At 42.7% G+C, this 16,326-nt stretch overlaps 1 protein-coding gene across 2 annotated transcripts in view; it reads left to right on the forward strand.

The window, feature by feature from the left end:
- The first annotated feature begins 934 nt into the window (after positions 1-934).
- The window catches only part of SLC15A2 (solute carrier family 15 member 2), a 39,451-nt gene continuing 24,059 nt past the window's right edge, over positions 935-16,326 (forward strand). The window contains exons 1-7 of one of the 2 annotated variants that reach the window (XM_065751182.1): positions 935-1,017; positions 4,545-4,591; positions 7,849-7,936; positions 8,544-8,685; positions 10,444-10,536; positions 11,574-11,673; positions 15,756-15,846. In XM_065751182.1, the coding sequence (XP_065607254.1) occupies positions 969-1,017; positions 4,545-4,591; positions 7,849-7,936; positions 8,544-8,685; positions 10,444-10,536; positions 11,574-11,673; positions 15,756-15,846 (610 nt within the window). In that variant the 5' untranslated portion in view covers positions 935-968. Of the gene's footprint in view, positions 1,018-4,459; positions 4,592-7,848; positions 7,937-8,543; positions 8,686-10,443; positions 10,537-11,573; positions 11,674-15,755; positions 15,847-16,326 lie in introns of those variants that run through there. The other variant, XM_065751181.1, reaches the window with a different exon arrangement.

The raw sequence follows: 16,326 nt of genomic DNA on the forward strand, positions 1-16,326 counted from the left end.
TACAATTAGACATCGTCTTTTCATGAGCCAATGTGCTGTCCTTCCTTTTCATTTTGGAATTTGATCTGCAGTCATCTTAGGCCACTCACTGTAGTACATAAAAGCAGCTATTGCTGCATGTGTAATGTTCAGTCATGTCTAAGGGTTTCATCATACACCTTTCTAGTCCTTTTGCCCAGTTCTCCTGGGTCAGGCTTGGTTTGGCTGATAGCAGAGTTTGTTAGGAACTGCGTATCTGTTTATAGCCTTGACTGTACTTGGTGTATTGAGATGATGGTGAGAGATGTGGGGCCATGGAGCAGATGGGACTAGGATTTCAGTGTAGTGAAATGGGAAAGAGGGACGTGGGTGGCTTCAGGACCATGCCATGTGGCTAGGGAAGCTCTCCTTTATTGCTGAACTTAGAGAAGTGGCTCATGCTACTGGAGAGCCACGTTATGTCTGCATTCCCATGTGACATGTGAGGAACCAGAAACTGAAGCCAGTGGTGAAACTTTGTGTCTTCTCACAGTCTTAACTGCTAACAGATGTGCATAGTTATGGCCAGCTCCATAGCTGGTGTACAGCCTCAGAAGTCTGTCTGGTTTTATTGCCAGCTATAGGTCCTGTCTTGTCACAGGTCCAGTCCCTGTTCTTGCCTAGTAGAAGTCACTTTATTGAAAGATATGTAGCTGCAGCACAACGTGGTTGCTTGTGAACACTCACAAAGGATGCCATGCAGCCTCAGTTAGAGGCTGTACCCAAGGACAAAGGTGGATTCCCTGTGATGTTTTGGAGATGAGCAGAAATACTTCAGTTTGGCTTCAAGATCAAAAATAATTGAAAGTTTAACTATTTTATTGGTGACCAAAGGACTGCTGCTGTGAAGTGAACCATTAACAGACTGAGAGAGAGCCAGGACCACTCAACAAAGTTTGTCTTCGAGGACAGAAAAGCTGTGTTCATCTGATGCACCTAGAGCAGAGGGAATGGCAGCGGAGGACAGCATGCTGCAAACTGTGAAGGAAGCCCAAGCTGGTGAGAGCATTTCTTAACATTCCTTTTGCTAAACTGAAGACAAAAAGGCACCAGGAGGGATGAGAAGTTTCCCTGACTTGGAGAGGTTGACTAGTGACCAGATAACTTGCACTTAAAGACAGGTTAGGAATTTATATTGTAGTGTTGTTGACTGACATTCCTTTACAAGTTTGAGTCTGTAAGGGCTAGTGAATAGAACAGGGAGACAGGACTGAAGACTTCTGGCATCTTTTGTTAGTTGGTCGAGTAATACCTTTGTGTTTTTAAATTATTTTGGACTTTGAGATCAGTATGCAGGTGATTGGGAACCAGTCTTGATCTATCTAAATAAGATAAGAAATGCTCTTTTCTATAATGGAACAATTGGATAAAGGAATCCAGGAGTGAACTGGAGAGGTTATCTTGTCCATCCAAGGGCAGACTGTGGCCTGAAGTGTTGCTGGCATGCGTGTAACTTTATTAGGAAAAGAAAGAGGAAAGAAAGGAAGATAGGATAATACTATAAATGTATGACTGGTGTGGGTGAATTCAAAATAAGACTCATTAGAAAGAGACCAGTGTGGCTGAGCTGAAAATCAAGATGGGATTGTACCACAAGATGAATGCATGAGATAAATGTACAGATTAATGTGTACAGTACTGCAGCATAGAACAGTGAGAATCCAAGAATTGTAAATGCAGAAGAAAAATGCAGATAGTCCTTCTGTGGATTTAGGGATCTGAAAAATGTAAATGATGGACTGAAAGTTGTAAAATAATGTATTCATGGAAACTTGTGGCTATGCAAGGCATCTGGTAGCTGAGTATTATGTTTAAGCATCGATCATCTTACAGGCTGGCCACTTGCAGGAAGGACAATGCAGGAAAAAAAGGAAATCTTACAGAAAGCAGTCCTTGCTTTCATGCTTGCCAGCTGAAGTTGCTTAGAACTGGTTTTTCATAGGAATTTGGGAAAGCAAGCCTAAGAAGGGCATCTCATACATCTGCCTGCTCTGGGATGGGACCTGATGTATTGAATCAGTCCCTAGTATGTTCTTAAATATCAGACATCAGGGGTTGCCTAAACTTTACAGCCTCAGCCACACCACCTCTCTCCCAGTGCTCCCATGTCCTTGCAAAAGGGAAATTTGGTCAAAAGAGTCCCCAGATCTTTCTGAAGTCAGTTATTTTTCTAATCTTATTGGTGATGAAAGTGGAAAACAGTTGATCTCTGTGGCTTTTTTCCTTGGAGTGGCATTTGGCAGTCTTTCCTGAATTTCATCTTATTCATTTCGGAGCAACGAGATAGTTTCTCCCACATAGAAGTTTTGAATTCATTCCCTATTCTTCATCCCAGCTTTGGACACAAGTGCAAGCAGCCTGCTGGCTGTGCTCATGTTTTCTTTGCACATTGAGAAGTTGGGAACCTGCATGTTTTTTTTACCCTCTCAGTTTGCTGGAAAAGTATTGTGATTTACCCTGAGAGGGATTTCCCATTGCCCACTGGATGGATATTTCACACAAAGCCTCACCTGTCTTTTTAAAGACAGTGGTGAAGCTTGTCCTACCCCTGTCCCTCACAAGGAAGGTGGTTCAAAAAATGCATCCACAACTTGAAAGTGAACTTGATCAGGCTGTAATGGTTTGAGTATAACTGAAGCATCCAAATATTGTATACTATGGCTTTTTTTTTTCTTTTAGTGGACATACAAAAAGAAAGCAACGTTTCTGGCTTCTCTTGATCGGACTTTGTTTGCTCGTTTTCTAGTTTCAATAAGACTTTCATTTTTCCTTCCTGTTTTTCCAATATTTACAGCATTTCTAACACCTTTTCTTATTGCCTTTTGTGTCCCCTGCTAGCTATAATTCATTTTGTGCCTTAGCTTTTCAGCCTCTATTGCTCCATGCGCGATCTGTTTGTTTATACTCATCTTCAGAAGTGTCACCTTATTTCCATTTGTGGTACAATTCCTTCCCAATTCTCATCCCAGCCACACAGGTCTCCTATCAAGTTTTATTCAACTTGTATCTGAGTTGCTTGCAGATATATTCTCCTTAACTCATTCTCACTGTTTGCTGTGACTTACCATTTATTACCAGACATTTTTATTCTTTTTTTCCCCTTTCTGTCTGAGAAAACCTTCCAGAAGATAATGGCCTAAGCATCTCTGCACTGTATTTGACAAGCAGCATGTTAATTCCACTGACTGACACATTTTTTCATGCTAGTATTAGAAAAATCATTTAGCCAGTGTAAAGCACAGGACTGTGTATGCACATGGGAAGCATAGCTGCAGGATGTTAAAGATAATATTAAGGTATCACACTGCATCAGCATGGGAGCCCTGCACAAGGAGTGCTGAAATCTATTCTGTCTTGCTTTTGTGTAATTCTTTAATGAACTTTGCTGTGTTTGCCTTGCTCACCTGTGCGTGGCAGACGCAGCAGGCTCCTACTGGGGCTTGTCTGGAGATGCTTTGGCAAGTAAGAGAGACCAACAGCTGGCTTGGAAATGCTCCTGCTGCCTTTACTGCAGGGTCAGATTGGCAGGAGTATATGCTGGACTGGTGTGCAGGAGACAGGATCAACTTGCACAAGGTCATTGGCTTTGAATGTACTTTAAAGTCATTCTTGCCTGTGAAACGAATGTAACAAAGATGTTCCCTATGTCCTGTTAGCAAGAACTGAAGCCAAACCAAGGATCTGTAGTGTGGACAGATGCTTCTTTCCTGGTTTGTCAACTGCAAACCTGGCTCCATTATATAAGCACTAACAGCAACTTGGTGCTGGAGCTGGGGATGAGTTTATGGAGACTCTTGTACCAAGGGGTTTGAGGCTGCTTCTGGGTGCTATCTGTGCCATCAGGGTTAGACTGCCCCATAGGAAAAGGCAAGGATGTTCCAGGGAATTGGTGTGGAAGTGTACTCTGGTCCTGGGACAGCAAAGAAATGACTTAACACAGTGAGGGCATCCATGATGTCTAGTGTCCAAGGGTTTGGTGTGATGTTTCAGTGGTTATAACTTGGGGTTACATGTTATTTTTTTTTTTTTCAATGGAACAAGACTCATGCAGAATAAACCTGACATTACACAATCGAGGAGAGATTGATGCTTTGCTCCCAAATCAGCAGTCTCTAGAGGTCTCTGGGACCCTGGATTTTTATTCAGCTCACATCTGTGAAGAATATAGGGCTGTGCTGGACTGATGCATGTACAATAGCTGGGAGCATGCCAAGCAAACAGGAGATCCGTGCCACGAAGTGCTCACAGCCCCAACCTGCATAGGGTTTAGGCTGTGCTCTCCAGCTCTTCCTGAACTCTGCTGTTGTCTTTCCTCATGGCATCTCCCTCCTCTTTCTGCCCTGGCCACAGAAATGTGCTCAATTAGGGTTAACTCAAACTGAATCAAACTTCATGCCTGAGGTTGGAAATCTTCCCAGTCAACTCACCACGGCCACAGAGCATGGTGGGAGACGAGGCGAGAGGGGAGATGAACACTTTTCAGAGAAACGAATCCAAGGAAAGTTTGTTCACTTTTATTTCTGCAGGAGATGATCCCCCCAAAGGAGATTTCACCGTTCAGAAAAAATCTCCGGTGAGTGTTACAGCTGATTTCCTTTGCTTTGCTTTCTGCTCAGCTTGCTCTAAACATTGCAAGATCTCTCTGTTCTTTCCTCTTTTGTGCTCTGGCTAGAGACAAACACCCTTTCTTGCAGAGGGTTGAAATAAGCATTAACATCTCCAGGCAAAAATCCCTCCACTAACCTGATTAAGTTAAGAAAGGGGAGCTTAAAGTGGGGAAAAAGAAATAAAAAATGAACTGTTTGCATCCTTGGAGAAAAAAAGAGTATGGGTTTTCATTGCTGCCTTTTTTCCTGAATGCTCTTTTCCTTGTGGGAAAGGACTTCCTCCTGTGAAGTGCAAGGGGCTGTCATGCATGGATAGGAGGGAGCTGAGCTGTGCATTGCTTCCTTTGATGGAAGGGTCCCGAGGTGCTGCAAAACAGAAGGAAGGATGGGAACTGAGGACAGGCCACTGATGTGCATGCCAGAGCCTCAGCCTTGTATCCTTGACTGTGAGTTAAACCAGATTCAGTGGTTCTTACCTTGCAGCTCTCACGTTTGTGTAGGTTTTCAGGCTAGTTCCAGCTGAGGGCTTGACACTAAAATGCTGTACACTATATTGGCTTTGGTGAGAAAGGGGCTTGTTGTGCACCTGCTTTGATTCACAGGACAGTGTGGTAATAGTTGCTCTTGCAGACAATTCTATCATTAGCAAGCCAAAAATTTAGCTCACTGTTCTAACTACTGTGCAGACATTAACTATTGGTTATACAGAACTCCTGTGACATACTAACCTTACTCCAGTTTCGCAGATAATCAGCAAGAGGGAGAAGTGAAAGCAAACTACTACTCTGCCACTGGCAGTTTAAATGACCTTTTTTTTTCTTTTTTTAATTGAAGGCACACTCTATCAACTTCCACAGTATTTCTAAGAGCTCCATAATCCCACACATCCCTGGCTTACAGTGGTTAGCTAAGCACAGCAGTGTAGCTCTGTGCTCGTGAATCCAGGCTTAGCCTCTTTGCTTTTGCTGGTGCTTTCTGCTGAGCAAGGTTCTCCTTTGCAAAAGTGAGCATACTGTAGCTGGCTCTTCCTATGGATGAAAGCTGCCCACTTCTGGATGTCCAGGCATGCCCCACGCAGGTCAGTGATAACAGCAGAGAAAGCACCTGGGAGTTCCTGTGCGTGCAGATGCTGACTCGTGGCATACAGGCCAGATGAAAGTGTCTCTGCTTGTAAGTCCCTTGCTCTGCATTTGTAAGCAGTTATTTAAGGTGCTGGCTCAGGCGCTGGGGGCAGGTTTAGCTGTAAAGTCCCTCCTCCTGTTCTTCTTCCCCTGTTTGTCCACAGTCATCTGTTGGAGGTGCCCATCCCATCCCAGTAGCTGAGTTGGGCCACTGCCAGGGTTTTTGTAACTCCAGGTCCTGGTGTTGCATGTGGTACTTCCCACTGATGCAGCTAGATCCTTCAGGGCTTGGGCACTGAGCGGTCTGTTCAGGCAGCAGCATTCCTAACACCTGGCTGCCTTGGCTTTGTCGAGTCTTACTCTGTATCTGCATCAAATGTTATTAAATATCAAGAGTACTGATAGTGATGTCTGGGAAAGACAGGAAGAAAATTATTCCTGTTATGTCATTTATTTCCAAGTTCAAAAAATGCCACCAAGTAACCAGAGAAAGCATTATTTCCCTCCTATAGCTTTTCCCCTATATTATTAAGAACTTGTTAGAGAAGAGCATTGTGTGTGTGTGCATTTGCAGCTTATACATGCTGCCATTTTTCAGGCTGGTCTAAAAGCAGAAATCCTTAGTGCAGTTTCCAAGGGAGCCCACTCTGTCTTGGAAGCCATGTACTGAGCATGACCGCTTCACTGTAAACTATAAATCAAATGGATAATTACATATTTATTCAAGTAAACCAAAGAGTCTAAGGGTTTCCTAATAACAATGCAGTCCATAAATGGTGAGAGGAAAATCTTTCAAAAATCACAAAAATATCACACATGCTGGGTTAGGTAATGGAAATGGGCTTGGTAATGGTGTTGTAGTTATTTTTTGTTTTGTTTTTATTTTATTTAGCAGGCAGTTTCTTCTCTTCTGTGGTCCTTGTATAATCTTGAGCAAGGCAGCATGATTAGCTAGTCATCCAACCTAGATGGCATTGCTTTGGGAATCCAAATAAGCTCAAGTCTCATGGTGGAATAAACCTCAATAAATGTATCTATCTTCTCATCTGTATTTGCAGTTGAGACTCTGGGAAGTAATACAGGAATTATTTTGTGACACAAAATACAGAAATGCATATGAAGAGTTCATCTCACTCCACTGGCCCAGACCATGGCTGTTTAAAACATACATAAATGCAGATGACAACATTACACCCCCATCCCTGACCCCGTGCACGGCCATCCTGTCTCTCCCACTAATTGGCAGAGCTGAGAAATCCTGCTGTCCCTGCTGGGAAGCAGTGGAGATAAGCAGCTTCCAGCAGCTCTGATTAGCTCCCAGCTGCTTAGCTGGGACCACCTTGAGTAGCAGAGGGACGGGGGCCCACACAAGGTCATGTTAAGACCTGGCTATTCAGATGCCTTATATTTCACTTGGAAACTGCTGATTTTAGCTGCAGTGAAGTTGGAGTCAATAAAAGAGTAGCCAGGCTCAGATAGGTTTGAGAAGCGCATGGCTCTTTTGATTCTTGTTTAATAAATTGAGTTATCCGTAGCTCTGTCAGCATTCCTGGGATATGAAATAGCTGCTCTGGCTGACGCTCTGCTGCAGTGAATGCAGTGGTGAAGTTTGGTGCAATTGAGGTGCAGAGATTGAAGGCAGTTGACACAGAGGTAGAAGAGCTCTAAGTGGAAGCAGAGAGCTGTCTAGGTGCTGGGAGAGGTAAAAGTTTCAGGGGAGAGCAGTAGCTCTGCATGGAGTGTAGTTAAAAATGCATCTAGTGGTGTTTTTTGCATCTCAGTGGGGTGTTATGTTGCAGTGGAAAGGTAGTAGAACATTGCCAAAGGAGTTTCTAGAGCTGTGAGAGTGGCAGATGTTGACTGCTGGCAGCCCAGGAGTCCTCATGCTATTCTTTGCTGGGTCCATGCCTGCCATGTGGGTTCACAGGGAACAAGACAGATGTGAGGTCTCTTCTCTCCTTTGAGTCCAACCCTCAGGCTAGCCAGGCAGGAGTGAGCACCTGGGTTTCATTCAGACTGGACTCTGCTGCCCAGGTGCTGTGTGGGTGTTGCTGGGGTGAAGGCTGTCACTAAGCTGATATGTTCTGCTTTGTTACCTGCAGAAACTCTGTGGCTCCAACTACCCCCTGAGCATTGCCTTCATTGTGGTGAACGAGTTCTGTGAGCGCTTCTCCTACTATGGCATGAGAGGTATGTGGCCCGTGGGAAGTGACTTTCCCATCCTTGGGTTTCTGTAGATGATGGCCTGGTGTTCCAGAGTTCTGCCAGATGTAGTTTCATTTGTCTTTCAAAGTAAATTGGTATTTTGGGGTGTAGGCATGAACAGTGTGCCCTAATGTTGAAGCTATATGTGCTTTAAACAGAAATGGGGGCTTGAGACCTCCGATGTCACTTCCAATCTAAATTTTCATGTTATTCTCAGTCTCAAACCTGTGTGTGATGTCTTTCTGTTGTGTGTGCTCACTGTGTCTGAGAATTGAATCATACAGGACCTTATTTGCAAATAGAAAATAAGCATCAGCAAAACTACAGGTTAGGGTGTGATAAGCTAGAAAATATATTTTTCAGCTAAGCATGAATGTTTATGAGCAAGGAAAGCCTGATACTCACATACCTCATTTGAGCTTCTCCTGTGTCTGAGATTATGAGGAATAGATCTGAAAGCGCAGATTTTTCCACAAGAGTGCTCATAGTTGGTACGCAAATCCCTGTTTTCCTTGTCACTGTGATGTAGCTTCCTGCTTACCCACAGAGATGCACATCAATTATCTGATACGGTTTGCTTGCTTCCTTTTAGCTGTCCTGACGCTGTATTTCATAAGCTTTTTTCACTGGGATGAGAATCTCTCCACTGCTGTGTACCATGCCTTTTCTGCTCTCTGTTATTTCACACCTGTCATTGGAGCCATCATGGCAGACTCGTGGCTGGGGAAATACAAGTAAGTAGACATTTCTCTAATTCAGACAGGATCCATCAAGGCTGTACAGCCTGCACAAAGTTCAGTGCTGCCTGTGCTTCTGATTTTGACTAGCTCAGGGTGCAGCAAAGACACACTTGTGAAGGTCAACTTCTTTCTGTTTAATGGATGAACAGCTGATACATTTGCTCGTGTTGTTGCATGGTCCTCTTTTGCTCAGTGACCAATAGACAATGCAATTCAAATGAATAAAAATCACAGAGCATGATGTTCCTCCACCCTCCTTCCCCACGCACCTTGAGGAAACTAAGATGTAAGGTGGCTAACCCTCAGCTTGCCAAATTCTGTTGCTGAGAAAGATTCAAAGATAGTAAGGAAGCAGTATCATCCTCTGGATCTAGCAGTTTCAAATGAAATGTCATTAACTATATTCACTTATGCTTTCTCAGCATAAGGAATGTGTGAACATACCTGTTTTTACCCATTTTTATCCCAGAGTAAGCTGGGTTCAATCAAATAGTCTCCCTTAGTACAAAACCAGTTAAACTCTGACAAAATTAGGAAGTCCTCCCTTAGGCTGATGATTTGCAGGGCAGGGCCACCATCTGTCCCAGAGTGGTGGTGAGCAGCTGTACACAGGACATTCTTTCCTTGGCACTGTCTGCTCACTGCCTGAGGAGTCTTGCTGTCAGTGATGAAGTGCAGCTGATCCCTTCCCTATAGGTCTAAGCACATCTGGCAGTGTGAGTCTCTACATGAAGAAAAAATGGCTGCAATTTGCCTTTTTAGCAGAAAGCTCTTAAAGAAGAGAAGGAATATTGATCTCTCTTTGTGCTTTATTTCAGTCATTCTTTTGTACTGTTGAATGAAAAAGCCTACATGCGCATACACAGACAAATATGTATATTTTTTAACTTCCTTATTTGAGGTTGCCTGGGAATGTTCATTGCTATTTGAGGATATCCATCTTGCAGTGTGATGCTGTGGAAAAAATAAAGCATTATGCAAACCTTTGTGCCTTAGGCAAGAGATTTTTTTCCCTGGAATAATCCCCCGGTCTTTATACATGGTGGCTTTTGCTGCAATAGCTGAACTGATACTAAGGACAGGATAACAGATTTGAGGCACTCATAGGGCTTCTTCGAGTGTTGCTTTCCTAACAAGTCCTCCATTCTCTCTGTGAGTGTTTTGTGTACACATAAATGTGTTAATCTTGAAGGTGATGAAGCAGTGTAATACACTCAAAAGCCTGACCCTCCTGGTCAGATTTCCTGCTCGCACTCACCAAGATGTGGGAAGCAGATAGATGAGCTCAGTCCTCCTGAGGTGCTTGAGATTCAATTCAGTCTTGTAACAGGAAAACCACACTCCTAATTTGGATGTAGTAATCAGGTGGGTTGAAAGTGAGCAGCAAGTCCCTTCAGATTCCTTCCAGCACAGTTAAGTGCATGCTACAAACTGCTATTAGTAGTCTGGAAACTGCATTGGGCCTGAAGAGTACTTACCTATTTGCAGTGTGGAATATTTAGCTTATTTTGCCCAGCAATCTCCCCAAAGAATGTAGCATCTATGCTTCTCTAATCCCAACCCGTTTGTCTATCTCCTTTTTCCAGTGTGCTAAATGCTCATGTGAAAGTTACAGCAGTAAAAACTATGGTCAAAACTATTCCTTGTTCATCTGCCAAATAGACCTTCCATATCAGGAAGCACAGGCACACTCTGTTGTCAGATTGTACATCGCCCAGCACCTTCAGTCACTGCTGTTTGCCTTGCTCACAGGACAATCATCTACCTCTCCGTTGTGTATGTGGTCGGCCATCTGATAAAGTCAGTCGGTGCAATTCCATCCCTAGGCAACCAGGCAGTTCATGTGTAAGTAGCTGCTGAAGCTGTAATGCTTTTGTAGGTTGCAAAGGTAAGTGGTTTATCCAGGGCTGTCTCTTGTTTCACTTCCATCAGGACAACATTTTGGAGGGAAAGTCTATGGTGTGAATGCACCAGGAGGAGCTCGGTGCCATCACCAAGACTGAGCCCTTTGACACAGGGGCTTCTGATCGTGCCTCTCTCTACATTATACTATTGGAGTTTGATCTCTTCCACCCAATTGCTTGTACCAGCTCCTTTCTCCCTCATTTTCTCATTGCCATAGCTATGCAATTCAGTGAGGTCCCCTTGTGTACACAGGAACACAGAATCCTAAATTGGTATTTTTCTGACATGTGACAGAGGAACGATCTGTGTTACTTGCAGGGTACTACCCTTCTTGCCCTCTAGGTTCTGTACTGATGGGAATATCAGAGTAGTTTTCCAGCTGGCATCTCTGAAACCACCATGCTGCTTTTACCTAGGTGATCCTGGCATTGAAAACATGTGCATACAGGCAGGAGTACATCTGGTTTATGAAGCAAATTTCTTTTGTCCCAGATATTGCCAGTCCTGATATTCCTGTTCCACACAGAACGAATCAATAGTCTGTTGGACCAACAGTGGGACTTTGAGGAGTGCTGGGAGGTGGAAAGCACCCAAGAGCCCAATTCAAAAATAATTTCTTCACATAGCCAGAATGGAAGTCTTATATGCAAAGGCTTTTTTGTTTTGTTTTAATTTTCCTATTGATTTCTGCAGCCTTTTGTTCTCAGACAAGTGAAAAATAGTCCCTTGGATCTTTGATGTCTGCTCTACTCAGTGGGCCTCAGAACAGCAAGAAACTGACAAACACTGTTTAATTGTCTGATGCTGAATGCAGAAATGAGGATATATATATATATATTTGCAGTTGCCTGGCTCATCATCCCTGTCAATGTGCAAGAGACTGCGATACTAGAGGAGTTATGGTTGGGTTACACTAAAATGTTCTCCTAAGCAGTGGAAGGGTTCTGCAATGGTATTGTTTTTCTTCTTGCATGAAGGGTCCTGTCTATGGTTGGTCTGTTTTTGATCGCCCTTGGAACAGGAGGTATCAAGCCCTGTGTCTCTGCGTTTGGTGGGGACCAGTTTGAAGAGGAACATGTAAGATTTCTTTTCTTTTCTAAACTCTGCCAATGTCTGGGTATATTAGGAGGGTGTTCATGTTTTTAGATTCTGTTATACTAGAGCCTGTTTGCTAGGGAATTATATAGGAATGATTGCTAGGAGAAGATATGAGGTAGGATGGTTTGCACCAGACCTGAAAGAATCAGGATGCTTCAGAAAAGGAAAATGATGACAGGACATTATTGATATCAAGAAGAGTAGGTTATAATTGCATCAAATAATTCAGGTATTAATTGGGCACTAGAGGAGTTGGCAGATTCTGTATAGTATAGCATAGAAAGATACTCATTTCTGAACCAGCTTAACAAATGCAATTATAACACAATCCAACACGATATAACAGACAGAAAGAAAGACTGTACTGCAATCCTATCTGGTTGGGGATTTTCTCTCAAATCAGGGACCAGTCTGTTGTTGAGAAAGAACTGCAGAAAATTCTTGTCTTGTGAAGGTAGTTCTAGTACCAAATGTGGTCAGAATATTTTCTAGATATTCCAGAGTACTAAGTTCTGAAGAGCTGGAAAAATGTTTTTTTTTTCTATATTGGATCCTGTGGACTGCAATCCACTTTCTTAATGTCCTTGTTCTTTGTCACAAGGACTTAGCACTGGCCTACATGTTGTATAATGCACCAATCTCAAATTCCCATTATGCAAACCAGTAGCTAAATCAGGGATAAGGTAGCACCCAAAGAAGTGAAATGGGTCAGAATGTACTACTTTCAGCAGTTTGTGTGCATATCATAAGTTGTATAAGACCACTGCTATGAGGAAAAAATAAGTGGATTTGTGATGAGCAGACTTAAATCCAGTATTATTTAGGATTGAATGTAAGAAAAAAAAGTATCCAGAAATACATCTACTGAAATAGACTGGGACCTTTGGAAGATGGAAATCACCATCAGCGGAGGTGCTGAATAGGGACGTTCAACTAATGGTCTGTCAGAAAAGGCACCTATGGGATTGGATAAGGGATGGCCACTCAGCTTTGCTCAGGGAAGCTCTGTAGGGCAGTTTGGTGTTTGCCTTTTGCAATGTCCCAATGTGTAGTCAGCATTTAATGAATAAATAAAACAGACCAAACTGTTAATTTTAAAATGTGGAGAAGGCTTGGCCTTTTTCCAGATCAGCTATATGATGCTGACATGGTGAATCTTATGGTTGGATGACATTTCATGCTTTTTCAAAGCAGATCCTTCTGCAGGTGTGTCCATCCTGTGCTACCAAGATTTAGAGAATGCTGCAGAAGGGGGAACAGCAATGAGAGTTGGTCACCATCCTTCCTGGTCACCACAACTCTGGCTGGCAGCAGACTGGCAGTGCAGCACACATGTTCTGGGGATGTGCTGTGTGTACCAGAATGTGGGCATCTCAGATTGCAGTGTGAATAGTTCCCCCAAAAGGATTGTAACAGGTGCTACAGCAGCATTTTCAGAAGTGCTACTTCTCTGAATATTAATGATTAATAATGTTTATCCAGCATCTTTCAATTACCACCTAATTACAGGATGATAATATGTACCACTTATCTTCAGAGTGTTTTATAGACTTCAGCTAATGAATCTCAGCATCCCAGTCAGGCACATAATATCCCAAACTTACCATCACATCTCATTTACAGAGAAAAAAACCTGAATTGCTTATGGTTGTGTGGGCCTGTGCCTATTCTCCATCAGTCAGACTACACCTCTCCAACAAATTTATCAAATGCTAAGGCTCAGACATTCCCTTGTGCTGCCTTCAAGGGAAACTAATTTAGAAAAAGAAAACTGTAAGAAGCCTTCTGATAAGGACAACATGTTCTGCTCTATTCATTCTTTCAGGATAGAAATTTTGTGTTTTACCATTTTGAAATGACTTTTCCATTTCAAAATAAAAAAAAAAAAGGGTTTTACGTATGTGATAGGAAATTTAAGTATTCAAAACTGGAGTGAGAAGTTTTGATTTTTGTAAGGGTTGAAAGATTTATAGCAAACCAGAACTCTCTTTTTTCCCCTCTCTGGAGTTTTGCTTGGGAAGACTTCCTGTGTTTTTCATCTTCTACTCCTGCTAGAGCGAAGTAAGTTTTAAAAATACCAAATGAGATGAAGAACTTGATTTCCCTCTGAATTTTCAAGACACCAATAAACTTCAGCTGAACCCTTAAGTGCACAGGTTTAGCTGTTCCATCTGGAAATGAGGGATGTGGTAGTCTGCACATAAAGTGAATAAACAGATTGCTCCTGTGGTTTCCACATGGAGATAAAGCTAAGTTTTGAGGCATAAGCACAGCACTGGTCTGGTTTTCTTTGGAATACTTCGTGGCTCTGCCGCTTTCAGAACAGTAGTACTACAAACAGTAGTGGAGACTGATTCAGTAGGAGGTCAGATAGAGAAAGTAGATTTATCTGCAGATTTCCAAGAAAGCTTGCCTATGGAATTAGCAGTCTGAGCTAAAAATGCCTGAACAAAATGATGTTTACAATATGTTACATGAATGCACGGGCTGCTGTGCATATTAATTAAGGACCAAAGCTGCTTTCAAACAGTGTGGTGTGGTTTTTAAGGTACTAAATAGCTTTCTCTTTGTTTCTTTATTTTGCTGTTGCCAAGGAGATTAGGATTACCATGTACAGTACCTATTCTCTAATTAGTTAATCCAAATCATGTTATTAATGTACGTCTGCTCCAAAGATTAAAAAAGGAAGGAGGGACTTTTTTTTTTCCTCGATCAAATTGCAAATGGTTGGTCATTATTTTTTGTACTAACTTCTGCTTCTCTGATCATTTTTTCCCATCATTTGGATGTATAAATGGGCATAATAAGGGTGTTTTAGTACGCATTGGGATCCCAGGCTTGATTCCTTAAAAGTTGTCCTCTTTTACATATCTGCAATTCTTCACTTTTTATCCTGTTTTTCAGCCTTGTGAATATTGTTGTCTCAGGGAGCAGAAGGGAGCAAGGCATGTTAGAATGAGGGAGCAAAACAATCCCTCTTGGGAGCTTCCTCCCACGGATGAGTTAAAGCTTCACATTCAAAACATGCCCAGGACACACAAATGCGGCTCAAGGTGCCCTAAGGGGTTTCCTGCCAGCCTCTGAGCCATGTCCCAGGCAATTTGCCCTCTGCCATTGCAGGACCTGGTGACAGCTGGGAGTGAAGCCTAGATACTGTCTGCCTAGACTTGGGCTGTGTTTAAATGCCAGTTTCAGCAACTCAGATGTCCCACAGCTGGTGGTACAGATGAGCACAGTGTAGGCCAGGTTTCTCTGCTCTGCCAGCTCAGGTGCAGGGAGGAAGTTAGCATTGTTTGTGCATGTCTCTGAATATCTCCAGTGCATGCAAGGAGGGACTGCATTGACTGAATGCCATCACAAATTACTTTTTGTGGATAACGCCAAAACCTGTGTCAAGCTCTTGATTCCTTTCAAACCAGGAATTATGTAGGAGAAAGGTAGGTCAGCAAGAATCCTTTAACTGTATGAACTCTAATGTGTTACAGCACCAGTTGATTCCTGAGCACTGTCTCTTAGGGTTCATTCCATCAGACTCTTGAATATGCTCCCATAGACTTAATTTCTCATATTAGTCTGAAGTTGACAGACCTCAGCTTGATAATCTGCCTGGTGGATCCTTTTCATTTGCTGCCACTTTCTCATCCGTCCTTATCAACTCAAAATATGCAGGTTTCTTTTTCTGTTTTCATATGGGAGGAGAGGAGGGGAGAAAAGAGCTCAGGCATGGAAACACATGATGATCTGGTTGAACTGTGCCTATTGTACTGAACTGGGTGACAAAGGATCCGAATCAGTAGATGCTCTCCCTTCTAATCTTGCAACATTCTCAAAGCAGTGGCTTTTCCTCTGAAATGACAAAAAGCCCACAGTGCATCTCAGGAAACGTGAGTTGATTTGTGTGAGCATTTACCATCACCTGAAGGCAAGTTTATTTGCTTAACATTTTATGCACTTCGTGTCAACGTTTACCCAGTCTTCTAAACGAGAGAATTGATAGTGCTGAATTTGCAAGCCTGATGCTGTGCTAGCCATGAAATTGATATTGTCTTCTCTTGTTTTAGACCTCGGAGAGAAGCAAGTTTTTTTCCGTCTTCTATTTATCCATTAATGCTGGAAGTTTGATCTCTACATTTGTAACGCCTGTATTAAGAGGTCAGTGTTGATTTAGAATAAAACAATCAATTAGCTGCCCTCTGACTACTCTGCTGTGCATTGTTAGGCTCTTATGACACCTGAATGGCAGAAATTATATTATCTCTGGATTGGTCAGTGTATTGCATTTATGCCTTGTTAATCCTGCCATCGCAGTGTAACAGATTTATGGTGCTAGCAGCAGGCAAGTCACAAAAAACATATTCCCGGTTGTATTTCAACACCAGCCCAAACTGTAGAATTAAAATATGGGGAGTGGAGAGATCTGAACTGTCATCTAATTCTTCTCTTGTCCAGTGAAGTATTGATCCCTGCATCGCTTGCAAGTAACCTGTGGATGGGAATTGATCTTTGATGTCCTGGGCAGGCATCAGGACTGAGTGGTTTAGTAGGGCTGGATTTGGAGTCCTACATTTTCCTCCCACAGAGCACTGCTGACTGTGGGAGGGCTCTGTCCTGGCACCCAGGCACCTCTGTGTG

This window comes from Cyrtonyx montezumae, unplaced genomic scaffold (genome assembly GCF_038088225.1).
Source record: "Cyrtonyx montezumae isolate F1298 unplaced genomic scaffold, pur_monq_1.0 scaffold_7, whole genome shotgun sequence".
NCBI classification, from domain to species: Eukaryota; Metazoa; Chordata; class Aves; order Galliformes; family Odontophoridae; genus Cyrtonyx; species Cyrtonyx montezumae.